General features: G+C 35.7%; 1 protein-coding gene across 1 annotated transcript; it reads right to left on the bottom strand.

Moving 5' to 3' along the window:
* Positions 1-7,957: 7,957 nt before the first annotated feature.
* LOC111891228 (amino acid transporter AVT1H) lies at positions 7,958-10,456 on the bottom strand. Its single transcript, XM_023887294.2, has 3 exons — positions 10,157-10,456; positions 9,308-9,918; positions 7,958-8,770 (listed from the first exon to the last, which is right to left on the bottom strand). The coding sequence occupies exons 1-3, from the start codon at positions 10,386-10,388 to the stop codon at positions 8,228-8,230; spliced, it is 1,386 nt and encodes a 461-aa protein (XP_023743062.1). The 5' UTR covers positions 10,389-10,456; the 3' UTR covers positions 7,958-8,227.
* Positions 10,457-16,636: the final 6,180 nt, after the last annotated feature.

Here is a 16,636-nt window from a genome sequence, read left to right on the forward strand (position 1 = left end):
ACACCATTAAACACTTTCCACCGCTTCCTTCACCTTTTGCAACATAGGCCTTCCCATGAGATGGCTTCCTAACTTCATCGTCTTCAGAATCAGTTGACCAGACCTCCACGCCACCAAACTCATCATCCGCTACCAAACCCTGCACAATTAAAGCATTCATAGAGGGGTTAGCAGTGGATTTCTTTCTTTTGATATCTTCTAGCTTTTTCAACAGCACAGCTTCTTCGTCTTTTTCCTCATCCTTTTCTGCCATTTTCTTGAGGACACAATCTTTGGCATAGTGGTTCTTTCCTCCACAATAATAGCAGCTGACACCCGAATCTCCTTTAGATTTCAGTTCCTTCTTTGGTTCTTCTGCTTTCGGTTCTTCCCTAACCTTTTCAGAGCTGTAACTTCCCTGCCAATTTCGGTTCTTATTTGCAGGGAACCTTTTCTTGATGAACCTCTTTGGGTTTGAGACCATCATTGCATAGTCTTCAGAGGTAAGGTCATAATCCTTTAGGTTGAGGTCTTCATCTTCCATCACGGCTTTGCTTTTGGACAGAAAGGCCAATGAACCCAAGCTTGAAACCACATTTTTCTCCTGTAACACGATCTTTTCTTGAGATTTCAAAATCCCTACTAGTTTCGCCAAAGAGTACGATTTGAATTGCTCATGCGCTGTAACAGTGGACACAACCACTCTCCACTCAGATCTGAGACCGTTTAAAAATGTAACCTTTTGTTCAATCAACTTCCTTTCAATGTCATGCTTAATCATCTTACTAAGAAGATGATTGAAGCAATCGAACGTCTGAGTCACAGTTTCTTCAGGACTCTGCTTGAATTCACCAAATTCGGAAAAAAGCAAGGTTTGAATGGAATGCTCGAGATCTTCGTCCATAGACTATAACTCCCGCAGCCTATCCCATATTTCTTTGGCAGTTGTGCATGAACTCACCAGCCTGAAAGTGTCAGATTGAAGAGCGAATCTGATTAATCTCAATGCTTTAATATTGCACTGAAATTTATCTTTTTCGTCTTGAGCAATATCTTTAACGTCTTTCAAAAGATCATTATACTCCTTTTGAGTTTTAATAATTCTTGAAGTTGCTGAATGAGCGAATGGTCCAGAAACGATAGCTTCCCAGATGAGATATCCATTGTCCTCAGACCCGATGACATAATCTTCAAAGTGATGTGCCCAGACCTCGTAATCTTGGGTGTAAAGGATGAGAATCTTTGTCGTAGATCCAATGCTGTTTGAGATGTTGATGGGATTGGATTGTGACTCGTCCATGCTAGATCGAATAACCTGTTTAAAAGATCAGACTTGTAATATATTAAATTAGGGCAACACAAATAAATGTTGAGTTACGTCAATTATGGGATGACGGCTCAATAAATATCAGTAAATGCGGAATAACCCTAATCGCAACCTTTTTCACAGAAAAGAAGTGTATGAATTACACAGCCTCCTGCTCTGATACCAATTATTAAGTTATTAAATAAACTTGAAGATCGATTAGATCTTTGTAACAGGTAGTATGAACAACATAAACAATAAACAAGATAAAGTTGAATCACAATATGTCGAATGATTGATTCAAACAATCCTCAACAGAGCTCGACTAAGAACTTCCACTGTAGAGGATTTAGGGTTACAAGAACGATAATGAAACTACTCTGATCGATCTATTCTTTTGTTACTATGGTTTCTGTCGTTTTTTTTAAGATGCATGCAAGCACCTATATTTATAATAAACCCAATCAAGCTCACGGTTGGACAGGCCCAAACCGGAGTTACAAAACTGGACTAACTAGCGAGCCCAATCGACGCAATACATAACAAAACACGACCCAACAAATAACAACTAATTCTTGAAGTTCCTTTGCTCTTGAGAGCCAGTACCACAATTATAGTACCTCTAATGGCTCACAGACACACTAGGGTGAAAGGATGATTATGAGAGAGAGGAGAGAGGATAGCTTGCTCCAAAAATCAGAACTCCTAGGGTTTCACAAGGTGTGGACAAAATCTAGTGCTAGAGGGGTCTATTTATACTTGAGGCTAGCTAGGATTTTTAGGTGGAAAACCTAATTCCTTAGCTTAGGCCTAAGCAAGCCCATGGACCTCCTTACCTTAGGCCTTGGACAAAAATACCTAGAACCTTCTAGTGATTTTCGGCCTATCCCTAATAAGGGTGATCCAATGGCCCAAAGCCTCAACTATCAAATAATTACAAAACAGCCCCTACACTTTCAGTTCATTCCTTTAATCCAAAAATTAATTCCAAATTAATTTCTGATTAAATACTTATTAACAATATGATTTCTAATTAACATATTATTCTTATAATATATTAATAAATCATATTTATGTCCCAATTTATTATTCTTAATAATAAAATCAACATCTCTCCTCAATAGCCATCCTGTCTAGTCACGAGTGTGAAGACAACCCAAAAGAACCAAACTACTATCAAATCAAGTACATACCAATTACAATTATGAGTTTAGACACCTAGTCCAACACTTTTTGTGTCATATATATATATATATATATATATATATATATATATATATATATATATATATATATATATATATATATAATATAGTTATTTTTATCATATAAAATGTTTATCAAATATCATGATTCTTGTAAATAATAAACGACATGAAAGTTATGTAATTATTACGAGACTTTAAATAATGTTATTTAACATAATAAACACAATTTAAATTTAAATAACATGAATAAACGCAAGAAAAATAAATAAACCAAATTTAAATTGCGATTAAGCGTAAAATGAAATGTAAATGTGAAATACCGAACAATCTTAAATAAAGTGACTAAATGCAATGAATGTAACTGAATGTAAATAATTGCAAATAAACATAAATAAAGTAAATTACGTAATGATCGTGGATAAGCGGAAATGAACGAGTTAAACGTAAATATGAACACGAATACACATAAAACGTAAGGTAAACAGAAAGTTACGTGTATTCATGCCCGAAAGTTTTAAAAAGTTAAAAATGGGTCGTAGAAACTCATCCTAATCACATGAGGTTAGTTTTTTTCTAGTTCAGGACATTTTTCGGGTTTCACCAACTTTTGAATGGAGTGGTTTTTAGACAAGCTAAGCACACAAGTTTATGTATTTTCTAGTTAGAACATTAGATGAAACATTTTTACAACTAAAGAGTTGTTTTTGGTGACAAAAGAAGGATGAAAAGAATGAACAATTACCTAGAACTTTAGCGACAAAGTAGAGTACCAAAAAAGAGTTGAAACAAGTAGGATTTTAAGTGTAAAAAGTGGAAGCTTCTTGGTCCATTTTCCTCTCGAAAAATAGCTCTTTTGGTGCGTTTTGATCGTTGAAATGCCACGTTGTGGTGATCTCTTCACCACGTCATGACCAACCAAGTTTTTTTCAAAATTAAGAATTAAAACTCATACCTGAAACCAGACTTTACATAATAATGATTTAAAATTAAAAGTTTATAGAAAAGAAATGAGAATAAAGAGTAGAAAGGAAAGGGTTTCTATATCTTAACCCACCACAAAAAGTGTTAAAAAACAAAAACTACTTTTGGATTTAAAGAAAAACGTCACTATAACTTAAAGAAAATTAAGAGAACGTGCTAAAGGGGTATCCGTGCTTCTTTCTAGCTTAACCATTAGAGAGTTTATGGGTGTATTATGCTAATATAGCTGAAAGCTATAACTTTTATTTGTATATGAAGCTTTATTAAATATGATTATCTTAATCAATAATTCAAAATATAATATTTTTTTTGAACAACAAGAATTTTATAAAAAACAAGCTAGCAAGAAGCTAGAATTGCATGAGTTTGATACATTCTCGTGAGGGGCTATGACACCAATCAACCCAGATAAAGAAATAACCTTTTCTAGATCGGTATTTAATACATTTGAAGGCCAACATCTTCACCTCACTAGCCAACATATGACAACTCTTAACCTTGCCATTAAATATTTTATCACACCCGTAAATCCAAATAATCCAAGCAAAAGTAGAAAGCACAACCGAAACAACCTTACTTACGCAGCCAGGGGTACCAGAACTGGACACACAACCGAAGAGGTCATAAAGAGAGCTGCTATCCACCAGAACCTGATTCCACCAATTGTTGATGGCAGCACGCACCTCCCGAGCGACTAAACAATTCAGAAAGAGATGGGACTCTGTCTCTACCAAAATGTTGCAAAGGGGACATAAATGTGAGCTGATAGATACCCCAATTTTCTCAAGATTACTACAAGTAGGCAATCTTTCAAGAATAGATCTCCATACAAATATATTAACTTTACCTAGCAAGATTTTGTTCCAAGGAGTATTGTCCTCAAGGCATATCAAAAGATGGTTATCAATAGTTTTCTTACACGGCACCACAGTAAAGCATCCTTCATTATCTTCAATCCACTTCCATTTGTTATCCTGAAAAACAAATAACTGTTAAGGTCGACCTGATTACGCATCAGGTACAAGTGAAGATGGCTGATGATACCCCAAGTCCCTCCTCTTCTAGCAACAACCCTAGTGCGACCAATCCCACCATCAGTCTCATGTAATGACATAATGACGTCATGCCATATTCCTCTATTATCATTTGTAAACCGCCATCACCACTTAGCTAGTAAGGCATAGTTGAACATTCTGAGACTACCAATGCCTAAGCCACCATTATCCCTCGAGTTAAGAACTTTCTTCCAGGAAACCCAAGGAATTTTATTTTTATCGAAAGAACCACCCAAAAAAAACCTACACCTGATACTCTCAATGATTTAAAATATAATATAACAATGATTTAAAATCAAAAAGGTTATAGAAAAGAAGGAGCATAAAGAATCAAAAGGAAAGGGTTTCTACATCTTAACCCACCACAAAAAGTGTTAAAAAATAAAAACTACTTTTGGATTTAAAGAAACAACATCATCATGACATACAGCAAATGAAGACAGCACTAAAGAGACATCCATGCTTCTTTCTGGCCTAACCATTAGTGAGTTTATGGGCGTATTCGACTAAACTAGATGAAAGTTGAAAGTTGGCAGCTATGACTTTTATTTGTATATGAATGTTCGAAAAAAGTAGCTGAAAGATTTTAAAACATGTAGCACCACATAAAAGGACTTATCTAAAACATGTCTTTGATTTAAAAAAAATAATTAAGTCAATTTGCAAAAAGCTTTTTGTTAAACAGTACTTGAAGTAGCTTTTGGATTTATAGTTTTTTGTTTTAGCTAAAAGCTAGAAGCTTCTTCAGCCGAGCGAAGATTTATTTTCGAGTTTTTTCTTAAAAGCTAAAGGATAGAAGCTCCTAAAAGTTGTGTGCCAAACACACCATTTTATTATGTTATATCATATTAATGGAGCAGTGAGAACTAGTTACGTGGGCATCCACGAACAAAAATTCAATAAAGAGCACCCAATATTTGTGCCCATACTCTGCTTAATATCATCCATATTTATCTGCATTATCGTTGTAGCGACATCGTTCTTAATTCGTATCATCTTGGTGTCATGAATTTTTAGTTGGGGATGAATGTTGATCTGCATTATCTTTGTGGTGACATCGTTCTTGATTCATATCATCCTGGTGTCATAAACTTTTAGTTGGGGATGAATGGTAAGAATTGAGAAGCTTGGAAATTTCTAAAATGATTCATCATTTTCTTTTCTAAGAGAAACATTAACCAAACTTCCAAGAAAATGTAAGATGTTGAACAAGACTAGCAATATAGTCAAACACTAAATATAAACCATTAATGGTGTATATACCCGTAACCTTTTTTATACCGTTTAGTTAATATTACCCAAAGGATATATAATCGAATTGATTTTTTTTGTAATATCAAGTAGGAGACGAGTCTCAAAGTAATAGATGGTGTGCAACCTGAATTGCTTGGAATAATTGTCATCTTGAATATGGGTTTCAAGATATTTTTGAACTTCTCGGGTGGTCATATTTCAATTCATGCTCATCTACAATAAGGGTTGAGAGGTCGTTCCATAGATCCATTGTTTCACAACCGGGTGGATTTGAGTTCACTCAAGATCAAGTTTAGCATGGTTTTCATTGTTGGAGTCGTCAATATCATTTATAATTCCGTCTTCGATGCAATATTTTTGAAAATAAGTATTAGTAATCATCATAATTGACAAATAGGATCAAGAATTATAGAAATACATTATTTAATGGTGGTAATACCACACAACTTCTTGGCAGAGAGGTTAATTGAGGAGAAAAGTGGTGGTTATGGCTGTTGGCATCGAGAATGTTTGGGGTTAGAAAATGTTGATACCAATATGGAGAGAGAGAGAGAGAGAGATTAGTACATATATCTTATATATGATACTATAATAAAAACTATTCCTCATACATTCATCTTTATGATTAAGAGCATCCACAAATAAGAGTTTAACGAGTGAGTTGAATGAAAACGTAATTGTCATTTAATAGATAAAACTAAGGAAAATGACATATACGCCCTATAAACTTTTTAGGGTGAACTATTTTAGTCACTTATCTTTTTAAGTGGCTTTATGAGGGAACAAACTCGTGGTCTACCTGTCTTTTTAGTCCTCTTGACTTGCTATAACCGGTTTGAGTGCCACATACCCAAAACTTGGGCCCCTCCCTTCTTCCCCCTGCCGAGCAACACCACCAAAAACACCCATGTGTGAGCTGCTTCTACCCTCAAACACCAGATCGGCCATGATTATGGCCAAATCGAAGTTGAAGGCCGCCGAAAATCGACCTCCCCACCTCCTTCTGTCGGTCTTTGCAGCCTTCCCATCACCGATCTGCCTCTTTCCCCTTCGTATTCCTGCTGGTCGGACCGAAAGGCAACAATCTAGAGGTCACTGGAACAATCCCTATGGCTATTGCTATCGTTTTCAGTCTCTACAACGTCGATTTAAAAGCTTGATCTCCGGAAATCGGTTCTGTCCCACCTTCCACCTTACCGGTTGACTTCAAAGAAAGACTTATATCAAAAATCTAGAGGTCACTGGAGGGTGGCCTTCAACGTCGATTCAAAACAAAGACTTATATCAATTTCCTTACATCTATATTAACTAAACTTAAAAAAACATTCATATTGTTATCAAAAATTAGGATATAACTCATTGAGTTTCATGTGACTGAAAATAAAAAACCCAGAACATAAATGGGTAACCAAATGTGACGAGGAAATCATCTTAATTCTTCTGGAAAATTAGGATATAAGTTATTGAGTTTTACGTGATTGATTTAGAGAAGTTCAATTACCCATCGTACTAGATGCATCTACCATGATTGAATCGATTTCTGTCCCACTCTCCGCCTTGGCCCTTTTCCTTTCAGGTTTTCTGTTAGACAAATGAGACAAACGAGAGCATGATCTAATTTCCTTGAGATTTGATTTTGTGATGAATAGGGTTTGATGGAGTGAGGGCTAGTTAAAAGCATCGCCATCAAAGAAGCCTCCGTTAACTCTTCGAATTAAAGAACTCAAATAGAGCACAATTGGTGATGAGGTAAGTGTGGTCAACAAATTGGAAAAATTCAAAGTCAATTTAGGGGAATTGGTTAAAAAATGCCAATGTGTCAAAGGGGTAACCGGGTGACCCCTTCACTTTGGCCAAAAGGACTTAATCGACCTGACAAAAAGAACTTAGTTCCCTCATAAAGCATCAAAATAGTTTAGGGACTAAACGGGTAAACCCTAGAAACTTCATAGGATGTATATGTCATTTTTCCATAAAACTATATCACTATGAGATGCCATCTTGACATTCAAAAGATTTGAAATTCAGTAACAATTAAACCCTTTAATAAGAAAAATAAAATTTTCTAATTCTTCGACAATTATTTAAATATGTTCGATTAAACTTTTTGATTTCAATGTACTTTAGAAAAAATTAATATAATTATATAAAATATAAAATGATGATGTGACATTGCATTCGCTTAATACAAATATATAGGGAAATTACATGGTACTAACAAGATGTACATGTAGGGATAATATAGGCCATATACAAAATGAGTTATACAATTAATACACGTATATACTCTAACACTTACTGCTCCCATACACTGATCATGGATTCATGGTACAATCCACCTCTATACATGTTGATCAGGGTCTTATCTTTTGAAGAAAAAAATTAAGTTCACGTATCTAAAATGTCAAATAATGATCACAAAAGCATACTATTAATAAATTCCTTTAAGAAGCCGAGTGGACCCGGAAAAAACATTCCACAAGCAATTTCATAGACGAGATGGAGCCAAAGACTGCAAGAAGGCAACCGATTGCGATTAGGAACACATTAAGAGCCAAAATGGGCTTCGATATCTTGTTCCAAAAGATCTTGATATAGAATACCGATGGGAAAACGAGTGCAATTGCAGTGCTAACCATGGAACCTGTAAGGCCTAGGACATACTGGAAGTATGGCACTGATAGGGCTAAGACAAGTATGATTAGTAACAAAATTGAGCCAATTGTCCCCCTTACAATCATCTTGGTTCGAGACGTCATAGAGTATAGGAAGCGGTGTTCAATTTCTATTGCAATGGGTGTAAATTCGAGTGCGTATTTTGTCATTGGTGTCAAAACCGTAGCCCATAGTGCGATCTTAGTGAACACAAGGCCTCGAGGCATGCTGAGGGTAATTTGGGGATTTACTTCTGGTCCAAATAGTTTGGCACCCATGAACGCTAAAGATGCATATAGCAAGGTCACAAACGTGAAGCTTACAATCGATACCTGGAAAAATGCAAAATTAAAAACACGATATTAAAGCTATAAAAAATATAATTTTTTGTTTCCTGTTTCAATCAAGCCCACTAATCATATCAAACAATATATAAATAATATCTAATAAACAAAAAACATATTTTTGTTATTATTATGTACTTTATTAAAACATTACTATTATAATATAATAACTTTTATTTAATATTTTATGATATATTTTATGTTATAAAAAATTACTGCAATGAAAGCAACTAACTGTAATTGTATATTAAATATGTTAATATCATATTCAAGATTTGACTTATTTTAGAAATTTTTATAGAGTTTTTATAATGTTATAAATTTACAATATTGGTTTGGGTGTTATGCATACAAAAAACGATATTTTGGAGTACTATTGGAGTTGTTTTACGCCAATTTAGGTTCCTCATAACTGGCTTTTTTTTTTTTTTTTTTTTTTTTGTACAAACCCAAAACTTTAGCACCCCTTGAATATACTAATTAAAAGACCAATTTGCCCTTCCGGATGGGATTGATTATACCAACCTTGGTGAACTTGGAGGGGTCTTTCATGGCCCTGTGTATATCAGGGAAGACAATATGGCCAGCCAAACTGAACATGTAAAGGCCGGAGATGTGAGGTATGTTCTTTAGCCGGAGAGCAGGGATCGTGTGATTGGCGGTGACACCTCCAAACACTGCGGTGCATGCTACTGTCACAAAGATCATTAGCGACATGATGATGCCACTAATAGAGAGGAACGAAATGGATGCAAGATCTCTCAGCCAGAGGCTAGGAAGTGCCACCAACACCGCAAATACAGTAAGAACCTGAGATGTCGACACGTGTTGAGCCCATGAGAACCGGATATTTGTTCCAAGGAAGACCATTTTCAAGTTATCATGCAATGATATCGTGTAGGAAACAAGTGCCATGAAGATCTCCAAGTAGATGAACGCAGCTGTAATTGCTCTTCCATGGCTCCCGAACGCATGGTGGCCTATATCGGTGTAGTTTCTTGCTTTCCTGTTGTTTTCGAGGCACTTTCCGAGTAGGTGGGAGGAGTATGCGCATGCAATTCCAAGGGCTACAAGTAGAAATGATGAAATCCACCCTCCATTTTCTAGTCCATATGATGTCGATAATTGGCCAAGACCTATATAACACATCAGAATTTAGTTAATTAATGTGGTGTTTTTTTTTATAACCAATTATTCCATCGTCCTTAGTTATGTTTATGTTTTTGTTTGTCTTTCTCTATGTTTTGAGTTAATGCAATGGGGAGTTCCCAATCTCTTACTATTATATTAGTTTTTTCTATTAATAAAATTTAACTAAGATCGATGCTGCTCTGCTTTACCAAAATAAAAGAAATTGAAAAGGAAAACCCACACCTATGAGCATTCCGATCATATTAGCGACGGAATGAAGAAAAGAACTTTTGGCATCACTTGCATGCGGATCTGTTTCATTTTGGAACTGCACCTCATGATCATTACTACCATCTTCCAAACAAGCTTCACAACTATCGACCCATTTCACAGCTAAGTTCACTTCATGAGTGGGCTCACAATTGGTAGAAATATCGGAGCTCTTTGAGTTGAAAAATATTTTCCATAGATTCATTTTTGTTTTGTGGGTGTTGGTGAGATTTTCTCAAACTGACGTACATAACACTAAATTCTAATGTTTTTGGGGTTTCCTAGTGTACTTGAGACGATAATGATTGGGAAGTTATTTATAGGTGGTGCAAAGTGTGAAACACACAATAATGACGTGTGATAACACGTTAAAACTATGAGATTTTTATGTTTTTTTCGTAGAATATTATCATGTACATTTAATTAATTAGATTTGGAGATTAAAAAAAGTAAACAGTTTTTTGGATCGACTAGTAAAAGAAAGAAGAAATGGTTATTTGATTTATTGTTATGTATTTTTATAAGTAGGTGTGAGACTATTTTATGAGTTTATTTAAAAAAATTAAACATGAAATTTTAACAATTTGGAAAGTTTGAATTTATAAGAAAAATGACAAAAATTTTGAATTATTAAAATTAATGAGGCTTTAATGTATTGAATACATTATATATATATAAACCTTTTCTAATAAATAACTTTTATATATATATATATATATATATATATATATATATATATATATATATATATATATATATATATATATATATTACCATACTTATTAAATTTGAAATTTTAATTTAATAAAATGAAAAATACAATAAAATAACAAGTGGAAAATAGAAAATTCAAAATTTCTAGAAAATGACATGTGTCCAAATGAAGGAAAAGAGAACATGTGGTAAAAAATTCTTTATTTATTAGGAATGATTGGATTGTGAATAAAAACATAAATTCAATATCGAATGTGACTTTGTAGATCCAAAAACCTATTTTTTTTTTCAATATATATTTGTGCTTCTCTAGCACAACATGTTAGCGGTTTTTTAGTTTTTAGGTCATCCACGATGCATTGAATTTTATAGAGTTCAATGGATTATCACATCATATTTTTACAATCCATACAACTCTATCATTTTTCCTTACAATGCATTGAACTCTATAAAGTTCAATTGAATATTGTAAAAGGTAATTTATAGTATATATTTAATAATTTTTTTTTCTATTGAAGAGTTTAATGAACATTGAACTCCAAATCTATTGAATGTCAAAGTGACATCTTACAATGATAGAGTTTCATCAATTAAATGACAATTAGACTAGTCAACTCATTCAACTTTCCCATTAAACATACCATTGTGAATCCTTTTATATAAATTTAGCTCGTTAAAAAAAGTTTAATTAAAAGTCAAATATTAATTAAGATAAAAAGGCGGAAAAGTAAAAGCTTCAAAGATGGCCTCGATAACGTGTTAAAATATAATCTAATTGAAATGAATAGGATTGTCAAATCGGACAGTCGTGTGGTGTTTTTGTCTGACACGACGAAGTTTTGTATAACATGAACACGACACGACATGATGCTGTATTTTTTTTTCACTAACACGAAAACGAACTGGTTAAAACACAACATGACAAGATAAAGATAACATTACATAACTGTTAGTTTATTTAATTCATACTTAATCATATATAATACGACAAATACAAAAAACACGACAAACACATGCTCAATCGTATCAATTTCATGCCGATTGTGTATACGAATACGACACGACATGACATCGTGCTTTTTAAACTTGACACGGACGTGTCACGAACACAAATTCGAATTTTGATTTCGTCTCGATTTCGTTTAATGCCGTATATTTTTGTCGTTTCGTGTCATAAATTGACACCACTAGAAATGGACAATAACTATTAGATATGGATCCAGAAAAATAATAATAATAAATCAAATATACCCGAAAAGGTCGGGTCCTCGATTTTTATTAGCTATGAATTAAAAGAAAATCTGACTAATTATATAAATTATTTTTTAGAAAAATAAAAAAAATAGTCACTTGTGCGAAATGTCTTATTAAATTTTGGGATGATATAGGTATCTGGTGTTGCTCTTTTTTCTTTAGGTCGAAGGTTCAAGTCTCGTAAGAAAAATATGTGAATTTAGGAGTAATATAGGAATAGAATATGTCTGTCGTTCAAAGAAAAAGAAAATTAAACGGATTACTTCATATGAAAAATATTAATGTAGAAAATCATATGAAAAATATTAATGTAGCAATCAAAGTCGTTATGAAAAAAAAATATCAAAAAAGATACTTTGCAAATGCCTGCAAAAATCAAGATTTAGTTTATGAAAGTTTATAAACGAACATTTAAAAAAAAATTTGTATTAGAAATCTTTAAAATAATTTCCATACCAAAAGAAATTTTAATATATATATATATATATATATATATATATATATATATATATATATATATATATATATATATATATATATATATATATATATATATATATATATATATATATATATATATATATATATATATATGCCGGTGATTTTAGTGTTATCAACATGTTTTAGTGTAGTTGTTATTAATTTTGAGTTAAACTGAGTTCTATTTCACTCACCGAGATTGGAGGTGCGGGGTGTACACTCAAAGTGATTAATATGAGCTCGGGATAGGGGATTCGGGGCAGCACCCTTGGCGGGGTCTAAGGGCAGCCCCCCTAGCGGGTCCAAGGGGCAGAGCCCCTGGCAGTGGTCAGCGGATGCGTCAAAGGGCAGGGTCCCGAAACTCACTTGGTGACAACATGATGATACCATGCATTTTTCTCGCCAAAAACTCACTTGATGATATCTTGATGGTAAAGTTGTTGGTTATGTCCAATAACTACCTGTTTTGGCGCCAAATTTACAGGTAACCACTACTAAATACTTTTCCGTCTTGTATAAGAGCATTATTCATGTTCCTTGAACAGGTGAAAAATGATACACTTGAAACGCATCCATTAAGATTTGATCTATCTCTCAAGAACATATCAAGTAAAGGTATTCTATGTTTTTCAATTCGAATTAGGCCTGTAATTGTAATTGGTTTTATTCTTGGATTATCCCACTTTTAAATTCGTGTACCCCAGACAAAAGGGATGAACTACAAATTTTGAAAAGTGTTCAAAACATGATCCTTGAATCTATCTAAGTAATATATATTGTTATTCTTATTCCGTATTTTCTAGCAATATATATATATATATATATATATATATATATATATATATATATATATATATATATATATATATATATATATATATATATATATATTGTGTCAATGGAGATAAGCTTGAGAATCACAACATAGAGAAAAAGGCCGTCAGTTGTCGTCGGGGATGCGTTCCCTGAACGAAGCTCCGATGGTCAAGTTAGTGATTGGTTGAGTAATTATGGTTTTAGCTAAAGACTGAGTGATGGGTGATCCCCTCTCCTAAAAGAGAGGGGGTTCTATTTATACATGTCATTGTAGGGACAAGATCCTGACAATACCTTTTGGTCCTCTGGGCCGACATGACGTGAAGGCATCTTATTGGCTGATGCCGTTTTCCCCTGAAAACTAGGGTTGGCTCGAGAAAATCAAGAAAACTGGAATCTCTTTATTTATTAAAATTCTGTAATCCAAAAACTGAGTTCTTACGCCTAAAAAAAAACCCTAAAATAAACCCAACAGATCCTATAAATTAGGAGCTAAACTTGGAAACAAAATACTGAAAAAGAATAAACAAAATTGATAAACTAGGATTTGAGATTCCAGGAAACGCCAGCTTCAAATGGGCCCATCATGGGGTGAAAGTTGATCCGGATCCGGGTCGACTGTATTACTAGGTCCGACTGCATCATCCTCCCCTACGTCGAAGGGACTCGTCCTCAAGTCCCACGGGTCATCTAGCTCAGGTAGGAACGAGGACAGATCTGCCACATTAAAAGTAGCAGACACATTATAATGACCCGGTAAGTCTATCTTGTACGCATTGTCATTGATACGTTGTAACACTTTGAACGGCCCATCAGCGTGTGGTTGCAACTTACTCGCATGCCTCCCTGGGAAACGATCCTTACTAAGGTGCACCCACACGAGATCACCCACTTGACACACCACCTTTTTTCGCTTAACATTAGCCCGCCTTTGGTATACAATATTGTTATTAGCGATCTGCTCACGGACCTGATGGTGGATAAGCTTAATTTGAGCCGCTCGATCTTCTCCTTCCGCGCTAAAGTACTCCGTAGCTGGCAATGGTGCTAAGTCAAGGGGAGTAAACGGATTGCGACCATAAACAACCAGAAAAGGACTCATCCCCGTGGACCGATGAGTAGATCAGTTATATGCAAATTCCGCCTGAGGGAGAACCAAGTCCCATTGTTTTGGGTTGGACCCAACAAGGTTGCGTAACAAATTTCCAAGACTCCGGTTCGTCACCTCTGTTTGACCGTCAGTTTGCGGGTGATGTGCACTACTAAAATTGAGGCGGGAGCCCAAACGTTTCCACAATGTACGCTAGAAATGGCTCACAAATTTCACATCTCGGTCGGAAGTCAATGTCTTCGGTACGCCATGCAAACGAACAATCTCGGCGAAATAGAGACGAGCGATTTGACTCGCATCATATGTCTTGGCACACGGGATAAAATGGCTCATTTTCGAGAAACGGTCCACGACAACCATAACCGAATCCTTCTGTCGTTGGGTCCGAGGGAGACCTACCACAAAATCAAGACTCACGTCCTCCCACGGACCATCAGACACAGGCAGCGGCGTATACAACCCCGCATTAGACCGATGTGTTTTGGCAACGTGACACGTACGACACCGATCAACTATTTTTGTAACCGCCACACCCATTTTAGGCTAAAAAAAACGTTCTTTAACCAACTTCAACGTTTTATCGCGGCCAAAGTGGCCCGCTAAAGCACCCTGGTGCCCCTCCAGAATGATAGCATCTCGCAACGAACACTGGGGAACACATAAACGAATGCCTTTAAATAAAAAACCATCATGAAGCGTGTACCCGCGAGTTGGATCCTGTTAGCATGTTGCCCATATGTCGGAAAAATCCGGGTCATCCGGATAGAGTGTTGCAAAATGGTCGAACACGTCAATCTTCACCTGGAGAGAGGTAAGCAACCCACGGCGCCTACTAAGGGCATCCGCGACTGTGTTCGACGCACCTGACTTGTGTCGGATCACAAAAGAAAAATCTTGTAAAAATTCAACCCACTTCGCATGGCGGGGATTTAATTTGTGTTGACCTTGAATGAAACGCAACACCTGGTGGTTAGAAAATAAGATAAATTATGTGTGTAATAGATAGTGGCGCCAAAACTCTAAGCTCCTGATGATTGCATAGAACTCTTTGTCGTAAGTACTGTATTTTTGCTTGGCCTCACTAAGTTTCTCGCTAAAAAAAGCGATCGGCCGTCCCTCTTGGCTAAGAACACCCCCAATACCAAGTCCCGATGCATCACATTCCACTTGAAACATATTTTGAAAGTTGGGTAGTGGCAAAACAGGGGCGCTCGTTAGAGCGCATTTTAACTCCTTGAATGTGGTGGTGGCCGCGACTGTCCAATAATTTTTTTTTTCCTTTCAAGCAATCGGAAATCGGGGCTGCTATAGTGCTGAAGTTCCGGATGAAACGATGATAAAAAGACGCTAAACCCAGGAAACTTCGGGCCTCGTGAATTGTGGTCGGCACCGGCCAAGAAACGATAGCAGATATTTTCGACTCATCCATCCGAATTCCTATACCTGAAATCAAATATCCCAAGAATAAAACCTCAGACGATAGGAAATAACACTTACCCACGTTAGCATAAAGCTTTTGCTCTCGGAGAATGGTGAACACTTGACTCAGATGATGGAGATGAAGAGGCACATCCCGACTAAAAACAAGGATATCGTCAAAGTAAACAACCACGCATTGACCAATGAGGGGTTTAAACACGTGGTTCATTAATCGCATGAATGTGCTTGGAGCATTTGATAGGCCGAAAGACATTACCATCCATTCGTACAATCCATCCCGTGTTTTGAATGCTATTTTCCACTCGTCACCAGGACGCATCCGAATCTGATGGTACCCGCTCCGGAGGTCAATTTTAGAGAACACCGATGACCCATAAAGTTGATCTAGGAGGTCGTCCAAACGAGGAATGGGGAACCTGTATTTAATGGTAATTTTGTTGACAGCACGACTGTCAATACACATTCGGTATGCTCTGTTTGCTTTTGGCACGAGAAGGGCTGGAACCGCACACGGACTCATACTTTCCCGGATTAAACCTTTGTCGAGTAATTCATTGACCTGTCTTTGGAGTTCATTGTATTCGGTAGGGTTCATACGATATGCTGGCTTGTTTGGGATGACCGCCCTGGAACGAAGT

Source organism: Lactuca sativa, chromosome 6 (assembly GCF_002870075.4).
Source record: "Lactuca sativa cultivar Salinas chromosome 6, Lsat_Salinas_v11, whole genome shotgun sequence".
Lineage (NCBI taxonomy): Eukaryota > Viridiplantae > Streptophyta > Magnoliopsida > Asterales > Asteraceae > Lactuca > Lactuca sativa.

Bases quoted from the DNA above. Each gene is read 5' to 3' on its own strand.
- LOC111891228 (XM_023887294.2), bottom strand. From the start codon at position 10,388: ATGAATCTATGGAAAATATTTTTCAACTCAAAGAGCTCCGATATTTCT. The intron at 9,919-10,156 runs GTGTGGGTTTTC...TGTGTTATATAG, and splicing joins TATGATCGGAATGCTCATAG to GTCTTGGCCAATTATCGACA. The intron at 8,771-9,307 runs GTTGGTATAATC...GCATTTTTCCAG, and splicing joins ACCCCTCCAAGTTCACCAAG to GTATCGATTGTAAGCTTCAC.